At 36.4% G+C, this 13558-nt stretch overlaps 1 protein-coding gene across 1 annotated transcript in view; it reads right to left on the reverse strand.

Moving 5' to 3' along the window:
- The window catches only part of VPS36 (vacuolar protein sorting 36 homolog), a 25581-nt gene extending 16700 nt beyond the window's left edge, over positions 1-8881 (reverse strand). The window contains exons 1-5 of the mRNA XM_006154215.3: positions 8817-8881; positions 7397-7467; positions 3804-3918; positions 2624-2713; positions 1806-1892 (exon numbers count right to left, since the gene is read on the reverse strand). Of these exons, the coding sequence (XP_006154277.1) occupies positions 1806-1892; positions 2624-2713; positions 3804-3918; positions 7397-7458 (354 nt within the window). The 5' untranslated portion in view covers positions 7459-7467; positions 8817-8881. The remainder of the gene's footprint in view (positions 1-1805; positions 1893-2623; positions 2714-3803; positions 3919-7396; positions 7468-8816) is intronic.
- Positions 8882-13558: the final 4677 nt, after the last annotated feature.

Consider the following 13558-nt stretch of genomic DNA (forward strand, 5'->3'; position numbering starts at 1 on the left):
ATAACATGCTTGATTAAGACACTATGCAGTTTATCCTAGATGGGAAACTACATTTAGTGTGTTGTGATGATGCTCAGGGAATGAGTGCTAGGTAATATAATTAAAGAAAAAAAAGTTGCAGGAAAAAAAAAATGCACATTTGATGACTGCAGCGAGCTGTATGGGCACAGCTGGGTACTACTTTATAGTATGTTCATTCTACTCACTGGGGTTTATGCCTAGGGTCAGATTTGGGTACATGTATAGGTATATGTCAGCTGTGCTAACTATTGGATATATTTAGACTAATTAAGCTCATTAGCAGAACAAATGAATGGGGCGGGGGCGGAAGGCATGGAGGGCAACCATGGATGCCAGGGACAATGGAGGAGGAAGATGGGACATAGCAGAGGGTGGGGGGTGGGGAATCAGGGATGGCAAGACAAAGGGCAAGGTATGCAGGATGTAAGAATTGGAAAATTATTTGCTGAGAACATGTATGTTGATGTGCTTGATTGAACCAATGCACAGTGTATTTTGGATGGAAAAAAAAATTAATCATGGACAGGAGAGAAATATGAAGAAGGGATTGTGGCATGACCATGCTGTGTGGCAAAGGGGTATGCTCCCTCCTTCTTCTTCTTTCTGTTTCTCTGTTCCTCTCTAATAAGTACATGTACCTTCCAACAATGAAAATAATAATAACAATAATCAAGGGGCCAGGTGGTGACACAGTGGTGGGTGGCTGGGCCTGGGTTCATATCCTGGGACCTTCCTAAGCACTCTGGGTATATTCACATGGGCCTGTAATCCAGTCTGGCTGGAGCTGTGGCTGAATCACAAGATGTAAATCCTATTAGGAGTAGAGTACCCTCTCTCTTGCTCTCTCTATCTCTCTCATGGAGAAAGTAAGTAGATAAACATTTTTTAAGAGAAAAAAATTAGAGGCCAAGAATAAATTATCTAATAAATGACTGGACCTCATGTGCCCACTTCTTCTAAAAAAAAAAAAGAAAAATCCTGATATGTGTAGATGTACTGACTAATTACAGAATCTAATGTACGACTGGTTTTCTCTCCCCTGCACTTGAATTTCCTCACACATGATGATGCTTCAGAAACAGTGATGCCCATGTTCAGGGCTGTCTCAGTAGAAGTGATGGGCTGAGTAGTTTGATCAATGTTACTGTCTAGTCCCTCAGTGGTCATCAGCATAAAACTATGCAATGTCTGGCCAGGGACAGTGGCCATAGAAAACCATTCTTCTCTCAAATTAAGTTAACCAAACTCCTAAATAATTATACAAAGAGTCTTGAACTCATTAGGAGTATCCTCTGATCTATTCCATCTAGACTTTAAAATTAATAAAGAAAATTCAGGGACCAGCGGGTGGCGTGGTAATTAAGGTGCTAGATACTCCAATATGGCTGACTGCAGTTTGAGTCCTGGACCTGATGCCTTGCTTTCTCCCTTTCTCTCTCTCTCTCAATCTCTCTCTCTCGTCTGGTCAAATTAAAATAAAAGAATGAATAAATAAAAAGTTAAATAAATAATTCTTTTAAAAATAAATAAAATTCTATGATGTTTTGTCACAGAAAACAAATGCATGCTTCTTTTTCATTACTTTTTAGAAAAAGTTTTTAAAACATGTCTTGATTAAATTATGTCAACCTGAGAAAGACCTATTACAGGAAATAAGAGACTATGTAGCTTCAGGAAAACTAAACACATTCCAAGTTACAGAAGAGAATTGGTTATAACTATACCCAAAAGAATATACATAGATGGCTGAAAAAGATGACAGACCAGAGTTTTTTAAGAATTACCTCAGAAATGTTTTTGTCAGTTTCTTTTCTCTTTTCTTCTAGTTTCCTTTCAATACCTACAATTCCTACAGCCCTTATTCTTCCTGGCTGAGGGAAAAAAAAAAAAAGGTAGAATGTAAAACATACAAAATAGGAAGGAAGCAAAGTCTTTGTAACCCACCACATTGTGTTTTCAATGGTGGGAAGGAACCCTCAAAGAACCAAAGAAAAACAGCGCATAATAATAGCTAGTTCCTTCCAAAACATTTGTTTATTTCCATATATAATGATCTTTAAACCATTTTAAAAAACCCAAATATACAATAAATGGTATATTTTACTCTATATCTTAGATATAAATTGAGTTTCCTATTCATTTTTGTTCTTTGGCAAGCTGTTATGTATTAGATATTTTCTAGAGTCTCAAATATACAAACGGTTAATAATTAAAATGTTGGTACTTGACCGTTACTACAATCTACTTTCACACATTTGAGGGCCTGTCTATAGTTGGTGATTAATTTCGACTGGCCTGTAAAATGTCACCCAGCTATACCATCTATTCTCTCCAATGCCATACTAATTATGAAGAACAGAAATCAATGAGTGTACTCTGCAACTTCTACCACCCAGAATACTCCTCTGATAATCAAATCAGTCATTTATATTTACTAGGTATCTTCTAGCTATAAAGCACTAATATAGATGCTATGGATATAAAATTTTTATCAAAACACCTTACTCTGCTTTTGGCAAGTTCTATAATCAGAGTCTTTTTCTTCATCAAGATCTAAAGTAAGCTGAAAAAAAGTAGATTTAGCAAACAATTTTTAAAATACCTGGGATCCTTTATTTGTTTGTAAAGACTGGGAAACTGGCATATTCTCCCATCTTCTCTGTGTCATTTCCTCGGATAAACGCCTGTAAAACTGTTACACATACATACACTTTAAATGAACTAGTCAGGTTGTGGCATCCTCATACAAAGCATTACTTAACATCACTCTAGCATAAAGACTAGAATAACAAATGCAGAATTCTCAGAGACATCAAAGTAAGTCAAAGGAAGTCCTTTTCTTGGATCAACTTCAGAAAGCACCAAAAAAAAGAAAGAACAAAGAAGGAACTGACCTTCTACATAAAGTGGGCTATTTTCAACAAAGAGATGAGTGACAATGAAATAAGTAGACTTACTTTAAACAATCCCACATATGTGAATTGTTTTCAATCTATACTGAAACAAAATCAGTGCCAGGAAAACATACAATTATTTTCCATGAAGGAAGTAGAGAATAATTTGTTTAGTAAAATTTTTGAAACCAAAAATTAAGGTCAAAGCATACCTATGCTCACACACACACACACACACACACACAAACACAAAAAAAAAAAACAATTATGTTTTTCAACTATGGCAAGAATAACTTCAGTAAGTCATTTATATTTGCTTAGTAATTACTGTGTGAGGAGCATTGGGTAAGACACTATAGAAAAAAAGCATTATCTTTAATTCTGATGGGGGGGATGAAGAGATACTTGTAAATGTCTAATACTTATACAGCAACTTAATCAGAACATACAAACTTTTACACTGCAGAATATGTACTTAAGTGATCAGATCTGTACAGAGTTCATCAAGATTGACTGCCTGTTTAAGGCTGGTGAGTTTTTAGATGCTGCGGTAATTTAACATTTCATTGCATTTATACTCTGTTCTTTTAACCAAACTAGACCATTGAAAACTTTACTAGTAGTCCAAATGGAATGACTTAGTTTATTTTTAGCCTCTGCTCCCTCCTTGTGACCACATCTTCTGTTTTCCACTTCCACTAAAACCTAGACTCACACTCCCCACTCTCTGGGTAAGGATCATGATATAATAAAAACTTTTTGTAAAAATAGAGTGAAACTTGGTATGTTGTATTATATTACCTTCCATCATATTAACAAACCACAACAAAAATGCACACACACAGGCACATATTTTCCTAGTCCACTTTTATTAATACGGAAACTTACTTCAATCTGGCCATGTTCTTTGAAGGAGAGTTTGATGTAGGAGTTCTTACTACTCTGGAATGGGCCAGGTTCTTTGTTAGGAGGAGCTGGATGAAGATGAACCACTATTTTGGCACTGAAGAAAGAGTAAATGTGATATATTTAATTGCCCTTTAAAATCCACTATTATAAGTTTCATAATTTTAATATATTTCAAATCACTTTTAAAATTCATGTAGAAACAAAGAACACCCTAAAAAGCATGCTTTTAAAGTTTGTTATTAACTCAGTATTCATGAAGCTTTAAAATCTATTTCTACTTAAAACTTACAAGCTATGAACAAAAAAGTTTCAAGGTTTAGAAATAAAAATGTGATTTTAGAAATTAAGTTCAAAATGAACTTACAAAATTTTTAGTGCTTTATGTTTAGGGTTTTTCATCTACTCAGTCATCCTCAAAGGTTATAAGGGAGCCTATTATTTTTGCTACTGTATTCATTTGAAAACAAAATATGAAAACTTATCAGTAAAACTGGTCAGCTGCTATTTTATTAAAACTCCATCCAAAACTAACATTCTACAGTGTCATTTGTTGGAATATGTCACTCGATCAACAGCAGGATCTAGAAAGATACCTAATAACAAAAACAATTCTCAAAACACTATTGCCCTAGGAACACAAACATCCATTTCTTTATGACTACCGTTATCTTCCATTCTATTAAAAATATCACTTGTGTTAGTTCAGCTTTGTAAGTCTGTTTTCCTCTTTTTTCTAACCTGCCCAGTAAGCAATCTTATGAAAAGATTAGAGAAACAAAAAAACTCATAGTCAAAATATCCTGGATAAATGGTTTAGAGCTTTTTCTTTATGATCTCATTATAGATACATCTATTGCTCAATTTTACTTTTCTTTCTTTGGGCCCATATGGTTGCCTAAATATCACTGTCAATTTAAAACACCATGCATTGAGCCTCTTCAGTATATCAAATGTTTTCGTTAATAGGGCCAGCCTCATTAAGAATCTTCATATATCCTTTTGTGGTGAACATCTTTAAGTCTCATGAGCACAGACACTACAAGTAGGACCATTGGACTGTTATAAATACCAAATAGAGCAACTATGACAATTATGATAGGGTGACTGAACAAAAGCACTTCACAGTCTAAAACTATACAAACCTCAGCCTTATTATCAGAGTCTATCAAAAGGAAGCCCAATAAAAAGCTTAAAAAGTACAAAGAAAGATATATAAAAGCTATAAAACTTAAAAGTTTGAAAATTTAATGTTTGGGCCAGCAGGTAGTGTGGTGGTTAAAACACTAGACTCCTAGGGTGATGACTATGTTGCTGGACTCCCACATAGTCAACCACGGTTAGAGTCCCGGACCCGGTGGCTTAAACTCACGCCGGGCACGTGTGCGTGTGAGCCCAAGATCCCAAGAGGAGAATGGAGGAGAAGGGATTGTGGCGTGGCCATCCCCCCTGGGGGGTGATTTCTCGCTTTCTGTCTCTGTGTCTCTGTCTGTCTGGCGAGCGCATGCGCCCTATAGTGAAAACCTCTCAAAAAAGAAAAAGAAAAAAACACTAGACTCCTACATGGCTGATCCCAGTTTGGTCCCCGGACCCAGTAGCTTGCTTTTTCACTTTCCCCCTCTCTCTCTTTCTGTCTCTCTCTAGTGAGCATGTGAGCCCTGTTGTAAATTTAAAAATAATAATAACAATAATAAATAAAATTAAATAAATGATTCTTTTTAAAAAATTTTAAGTTTAAGAAATAAAGGTTAAAACTTCCAAAGCAAATATGAAAAAACCCATGCCAATTTTTCATACATTCTTTTACTTAATCATATTGTTGGTATATTTCATCAAATTTAAAATTCATGAAATGAAAGAAGTATCTTAAGTTTAGAAATGTTAAAGGATAAAAAATATATATCTTTAAATCAATATAATATGGTAATTGTTTGGAGGGAGGGGCTGAGAACAAATGAGAGTATTTGAGAAAAGTGAATTTGGCATATTACTGAATTCTTCCTCACTGGAGAGGTTTAAAAAATAAGACACTAATGAGAAAGTAAATATTTTAAATATTTTGCTATAGAATTTAGATGTCCTTGAACACAGCATAAGAAAATTCAAATGATCTGGAATATCATTAGGGTCTTGCTTTCTTGAACTCAGTGAGAGGAAATTGACAAGGTAGAGAATACAAATTATAGAAATTATTTACTCTAAAAATTTTATGGCTTACCAATCTTTTCAAAATATTGGTTAGTTTCTTTTATGTTAAATAAGCTATTTTTTATGGTGGCTATAGCATTCAATTAAGACATTTATTGCATGTCCAGTGAAGTTCAGCTTTTTTTTTTTTTAAGAATTTTTTAGCTTTTTTTATCCTTTTATTTATTTATTTTAATTTGACCAGAGAGGGGGGAGAGAGAAAGTGAGAAAGCAAGCCGCCAGGTCTGGGACAACTCGAATTGCAGTCGGTCATGTGGGAATCCAGCACCCTTAACCACCATGCCATCTGCTGGCCCTCAGTATTTTTTTTTAACAATTATTTATTTTATTTATCCATTTACTTATTTTTTTAATTTGGCCAGAGAGAGACAAAGAGAGGGAACATGAGAAAGCAAGTCACCAGGTCCAGGACTCGAACCATGGTTGGCCATGTGAGAGTGCCCAGTGCCTTAGCCACCACGCCACCTGCTGGTCCCCCAAAGTTCAGTATTTTAACTTATAATGAAGTATCTATTTATGCTAAACCTAAAGATGGGCCTATATAGAAAAAGATTTTTCATCAAATAATATTTATCAGTCTCTTCAATTACATGGACTTACAACAAAGAGTCCAATTTTTAGTATACTTGAATAAACAGGAACATCTAAACATACATCTCTGTACCACGGTGGCTGCATCTCCTGGTTTGCCTGGGAAAGCCTCATTTTATGCTTACTGCCTTGGCTTGATTATTAATCACATCCTCTATTACTCATATAAATGTCCTATTTGGGACAATAACTATTCAGCTATTCTGGTTATTCCTGCAATCTGAACAAGTCAAACTTCAGATATAAACTTAATGATCAGCTAGACATAGGAACAAAATCAGTAATTTTTTTTAGATGGATTAGTTTTGATTTTATGTACTAATGATACATGTATAGACATGTAAAACCAAAGTATCTATGGCAGTATATATACTGATAGCTGAGTCACACTTCCTTATTATGACCCTATACAATAAGGTCACGTATATGAGGATATTAGAGTAAACCTTAAATCCTGCTTTAAGAATGACTTCATACATCAATGATGCTAAGGTAGGACACTACCTGCATAAAGGGCTTCCTGACCAAGAGCATGACAGAAAATGGTTTTTTAATTATTTATTTAATTTTATTTATTCATTCATTTATTTAATTTGACCAGAGAGAGACAGAGAGAGAGAAACAGAAAGAGAGAAAGTGTGAAAGCAAGCCACAAGGTCCAGGACTCAAACTGTGGTTGACCATGTGAGAGTGTCCAGCCCCTTAACCACCATGCCACTTGCTGGTCCCCATAAACTGTTTTTTTGTGTGAATAAAGACAAATATATAGACCTGACCTCTTCCCAATTCCAGCTGCCTGTTCTTCAATGAACACAATTTGGGAAAGAGGAATGGCCATGCAGCACTCCTAGGAGGAAATCAATAGAAAACAAGATGACTTAGCTTATTAGAAACATCAACAGTCTAAGGCATAAATTATCAACAGGTGCACTATCACCTCAAAGATTTGTTCCTGGGGACCAAGAAAGCCAGATATTGTGTAGTTAGCAGTTTTACAAGGGTGAAAAAACAGTACGCAGTTTATCTGTAGTATTAAAATTTGATTGCAGGGGGGGTTAGAAAAATAAAAACATGAGATGAAATAGCTTATCTTACTGGCTACACTGAAATAAATGTTTATGTACTTTCAATTTGGAGCTCTCTGGTATAAAAATATCAGTTCTATATATGTGTAACTTGCTGTCCCTGCCTAGTAATTGAAATGGTTTGTGGAGGAAAGGGGACAGTACTCTTGAGTAACTCCAAGGAAGTTCTTAACATCCTTAGGTAAAAGCATGCACTCACAGCAGACCTATCCTGCTGATTCTCAATGACAACCTGCAAGAACCAGCTGTTTTAAGAACATATGAGACTTTTTAAAAGACCCCCCCCAACTGATGGGAAAATTACTTCCCTGTTACAAATTGAATATTCAATTATGAGTAGGATCTGACTAGTGTTTTAAAACTAGGAGTAAGGACCAGCAGATGGCAAAATGGTTACATTGCTGGACTCCCACATAGTTGACTGAGGTTTGAGTCCCGGACCCTGAGGCTTAAAATTCATGGTAGGCACATGTGCCTGAGTATCCAAAATCAAGTAGAAGGGACTAGTGTGGCAATCTCCCCTGCCCCCCGAGGGATGATTTCTCACTTTCTGTCTCTCTGTCTCTCCAGCAAGTGCATGTGCCTATAACAAAACAAAACAAAACAAAACAAAACAAAACAAAACAAAAAACCTCTTAGGAAAAAAAAAAAAAAACCCTCACATCAGGCACTTGTGCATGCATGCATGCCCAAAATCCTCAGAGAAGAATGGAGGAGAAGGGGGATTGTGGTGTGGTCATTCCCCGTGAGGTGTAGGGGGTTTGTGTGTGTGTGATTTCTCACTTTCCATCTCTCTGTCTGTCTCTGTCTGTCTGGTGAGTTCACGTGCCCTATGGCAAAAATCTTTCTCTAAATGAAAAACAAAAAAAAACAGGAGTCACCACATTCTCCATCCAGTAACTACCTAAACTTTTCTGGCGCTGAATGAAGGATAGTACCCTAACTCCTGTCCTCTACAATCCAGACAAATCATATGGAACATGTCTTTTGACATTCTTAAAAAAAAAAAAAAATTATTGCATCCATTTGTAATTTTCCTAGAAATTTAAAATAAAAGAAAAAGCTTCAATGACAATAAAACCTACAATAGATGCAAAAAACTGTATCTTACATGATTTTTCTGATCTCTCCAAATGAGTCGGTGTGTACTAAGAAGGAGGGTCCCAGAATCAAACTTTATCTAGAAAACAAGATCATCACAAAGTATTGATATTAATAACAATTCACACAGCATGGTCCAGATTTTCTTCATCATGAAGTACATAATAACTTAAGTACTTTTTGAATTAATAAACAATGCTACACACTTCATAAGCCATAGGTATATATAGAGTCTTGACAGAATGAGGAGAAAAAAAATTGCCAATAACTCAGGTGTGTAACAATAGGATAATGGTTAAATAAAGTATGATACATTCACACTATGGAATCCATTCATTAGTTAAAAAGAATAATGAGCAATTGGCTGGTTTCATAGCTTGGAGGTTAAAGCAGGCAGATCCTACATGGCTGACCACATGGGTTGAGTCTCAGACCCCGAGCCTTGAGAAACACACCAGGCATGAGTGTATGTATGCCCAAAATCCAGAAAGGAGGGATAGACAGAAAGGAGGGATTGCAACATGGAGAGTGCTTTCTCCTTTCCTCATCTCTCTCTGTCTAGGGCAAGTACATATGCCTTCTACCACACATGCACACCAAAAAAAGATAATAAGGTATAACTGTATGGACTATCCATCATGGAACTCTAAGACAAAAGAGTTAATAGGAGGAAAAAAGCAATTTGCAGCATATTATTAATGTAGTCACTGTGGGGACCAGCAGGTGGCATGGTGGTTAAAGGTGCTGGATTCCCACATGGCCGACCATGGTTTGAATCCCAGACCTGGCGGCTTGCTTTCTCACTTTCCCTTTTCTCTCTCTCTCTCTCTGTCTCTCTCTGGTCAAATTAATAATAATAATAATAACAACAAATGGAATTAAATAAATAATTATTTAAAAAATAAAATACATATACTCTGGGTGTGCATACACATGTGCATGAGCATGTAGACACACAAATAAAAAAAGATCTAAAAGGGGGACCAGCAGATGGTATAGTGGTTACATTGCTGCCCTCCCACATAGCAACTACAGTTTGAGTCCAGGATCTGGAGGCTTAAAACTCATACTGGGTGCATATGTGTGCATGCCCAAGATCCCGAGAGAAGAATGGAGGAGACAGGATTGTAGCATGGCCATCCCTCCTGAGGGGTGATTTCTTGCTGTCTGTCCAGTGAGCGCATGCACCACATATGGCAAAAATCTCTTTCTCAAAAAAAGAAGATCTAGGGACCAGCAGTTAGGGTAATGACTATCTCGCTGGATTCCCATGTAGTCGACCACAGTTTGCGTCTCGGAACCAGTGGCTTAAAACTCACACTGGGTGCATGTGCATGCATGCCCAAGATCCTGAGAGGAGAATGGAGAAGAAGGGATTGCAGCATGGCCATCCCCCCTGGGGGGTGATTTCTCGCTTTCTGTCTCTATGTCTCTATCTGGCGAGCATACACGCCCTGTAGCAAAAACCTCTCCAAAAAAAAAGAAAAGAAAAAGATCTAAAGGGAACATACAGTAATCTGTTAATAAGTCATTTTCTCAGGAAAAATACGAGGGAATAGGTGGAAGGAAGTGAAATGCCCTTTAACTCTACATTTCACTACTGATCCAATTTTTTTTTTACAATGAGATAGAATTCATGTGTAATACTCATACAACTTTTTTTTTTAATGATAGGAAAGTCCATAAATAGACACTCCACTAACACTTATGTATAAATGAAGAGACAACTGAGACACTAAGTTGTCAGTTAGGAAAAGTATATAAAGTTGAATTTATACCTAACGTACTACACCAAAATTAATTCTAGATGGATCAAATACTTGAACGTGCACCTGTGAACTGGGAGACTAGGGCAGGAAGGATCAGAATATGGTAAGACACTGTCAAAAATACCTTTCCCTCTCTCCCTCCCTCACTCCTGTACACCCTTTCTCTTTTATAGACATATTAGTATGTTTATCTGCACACATGCAGAAACTATGTATTTATTATATTTGACAAATCTAAGATTCCACTGATAGTAAGATGTATCCTGATTTCCAAATTTTTTAAGTGTGAAAAAGAAAATATTAATATGCTTAGAATCAATGAACTAATGTAGATTCTCAATATGCACTAAGTGAAAACAACAGATTTAGAAAAGTATGCAGAGCGTACTACAAATTTGTATTTTAAACACACAGAATATACAAAAAGTAATTGTTTATAAAAAATAGGATTACTTATTATTTTAAGATTCTTCTTTTGGTTTATTCATATTTAACTTTATTATTTGCCTAATAAAATATGTCACAGGCATATATAACCATATGTAACTCTGAAATATATATAAATTATTTTTGTCAAATGAAGCATACACAGAAACATGTCAAAAAGTCCTTGTTTATAACTACTCAGCACATTCTTTTTTTTTTTTTTTTTTTTGAGAGATTTTCACTGTAGGGCGCGTGTGCTCGCCAGACAGACAGAGAGAGACATAGAGACAGAAAGCGAGAAATCACCCCCCAGGGGGGATGGTCACGCCACAATCCCTTCTCCTCCATTCTCCTCTCGGGATCTTGGGCACGCACGCACACATGCCCGGCGTGAGTTTTAAGCCACTGGGTCCGGGACACGAACCGCGGTCGACTACGTGGGAGTCCAGTGACATAACCATTACGCTAACTGCTGGTTCCCATCAGCACATTCTTTTTTACATACATTTCATAAACTACTATCTAAGAGTAAGGTCTTACCATATTATTGTTTTAATATCAGTAAGCATTAAATAATAATATGATTAATAAACTTGAATGATAAGAGGCCTAAACATCTAGTCTAAATACAGTTTCAAGGGACCAGAGGTGACATGGTGGTTAAGGTGCTGGACTCCCACACAAGTTGATTGTGGTTCAAGTCCCAGACTGGGTAGTTTAAAACTTCTGTGGTGTGTGTGTGCCCAAAATCTTGAGAGGAGAATAGAGGAGAGAGATTGAGGTGTGGCCATCCTCCCAGGGGGTGATTTCTTATTTTTTGTCTCTGTTTTTTTCTCTCTCTCCCCAGTGAGCACATGTGCCCTATAGCAGAAATTTCTCAATAATAACACATAAAATAAATAAAATAATTCTTTAAAAATAAATAAATAAAAATCATCAAGAGAGATTACTGCACCAAAAACCTTCATATTGGAGGGAAAAAAAATCTTATAAGTTCCATGTTTTCCTCCCAGTCAGCAGTAAAACATATGTATGCCTGGCATTTAATTCACTCTGGCTTCAAATGTTTTAGTCAGTCTCATTTATACAAAACTAAATAACTAGGTTTAAGAATATTTTTAAAATCTCTTTTTGCCAGGGGACCAACAGGTGGCTCATTGGTTAAAGGTGCTGGATTCCCACAGTGGCCAACCATGGTTTGAGTCCCAACCTGGCAGCTTGCTTTCTCGCTTTCCCCTTCTCTCTCCTTCTGTCTCTCTCTGGTCAAATTAAAAAATGATAATAACAAATAAAATGAAATGAATAATTCTTTTTTTAAAAAAGAAAATCACTTTTTGCCAGTAAGAGTTCCCTTTTCCAAAGCAAGCATTTTATTGAGATTCCATGATGATGCATTAGAACAGTTATGATTAGAAAATTTTGCATTTTATCTTACTGAAACCCAAGCATATGGATGTAAATTTAATTCAAGTCAGAGTATGTTCCATTGCTATGTCAATTAACAATGTGTAAATGTAAAATGCTGCTGCTCTAAGTGAAGAAATTGTGAAATAATTCCTTTCAGGAATTCCAATGGATTATGATCTAAACCTGACAGACAAGCTTAGACTGGTTTGCTTGTAATACTCAGAGCTAGAATAATTCTAACCACAGCACTTAAAAGGTGATCTGAAGGTAGTACTGAAAAGCTTTCACCTTTTTTAAAAAAATTTAATTTTTTTCTGTTATAAAAGTAATAAAAGGAATTGTCAAAAGTTCATGAAAATGTGTATTATGAAAAACTATGCATGGATTTCAAAATTCTTTGCACCAAAATAAACTCACACTTTAATCCCTTTTTTTTTTTTTTTTGAGAGATTTTCACTATAGGGCGTGTGCGCTCGCCAGACAGACAGAGAGAGACATTAGAGACAGAAAGCGAGAAATCACCCCCCAGGGGGGATGGTCACGCCACAATCCCTTCTCCTCCATTCTCCTCTCGGGATCTTGGGCACGCTCGCACACGCGCCTGGCGTGAGTTTTAAGCCACCGGGTCCGGGACGCGAACCGCGGTTGGCTACGTGGGAGTCCAGCGACATAGCCATTACGCTAACTGCTGGTTCCCAATCCCTTTTTTTTTTAAGAGAGATTTTTGCTACAGTGCACATGCACTCACTAGAAAGACAGAAAGAGACAGAGACAGAAAGTGAGAAATCACTCCCCAGGGAGAATGGCCACGCTGCAGTCTCTTCTTTATTCTCCTGTCAGGATCTTGGGGATGCACGCACACATACCCAGCATGAGTTTAGGTCGCCAGGTCTGGGACGACTACACGAGAATCCAGCAACATAACCATTATGCCATCTGTTGGCCCCTTCATTCCATTTTTTATATGAACCTTTTGAAGTCCCCTCATACATGATTACCAAAAATGTGAAAAAAATGTAAAGTCTAAATAAAATGAAATCACTCATGATCATATCAGCCAGAATGTGTATATATGTATGTATGTATAATCTCTAAACAATATATGACAGTTATAGTTTTATATAACTATAAATATGGTTATAAAAATAGC

The sequence above is a fragment of the Tupaia chinensis genome, unplaced genomic scaffold (assembly GCF_000334495.1).
Source record: "Tupaia chinensis unplaced genomic scaffold, TupChi_1.0 Scaffold000402_1, whole genome shotgun sequence".
Taxonomy (NCBI): domain Eukaryota; kingdom Metazoa; phylum Chordata; class Mammalia; order Scandentia; family Tupaiidae; genus Tupaia; species Tupaia belangeri.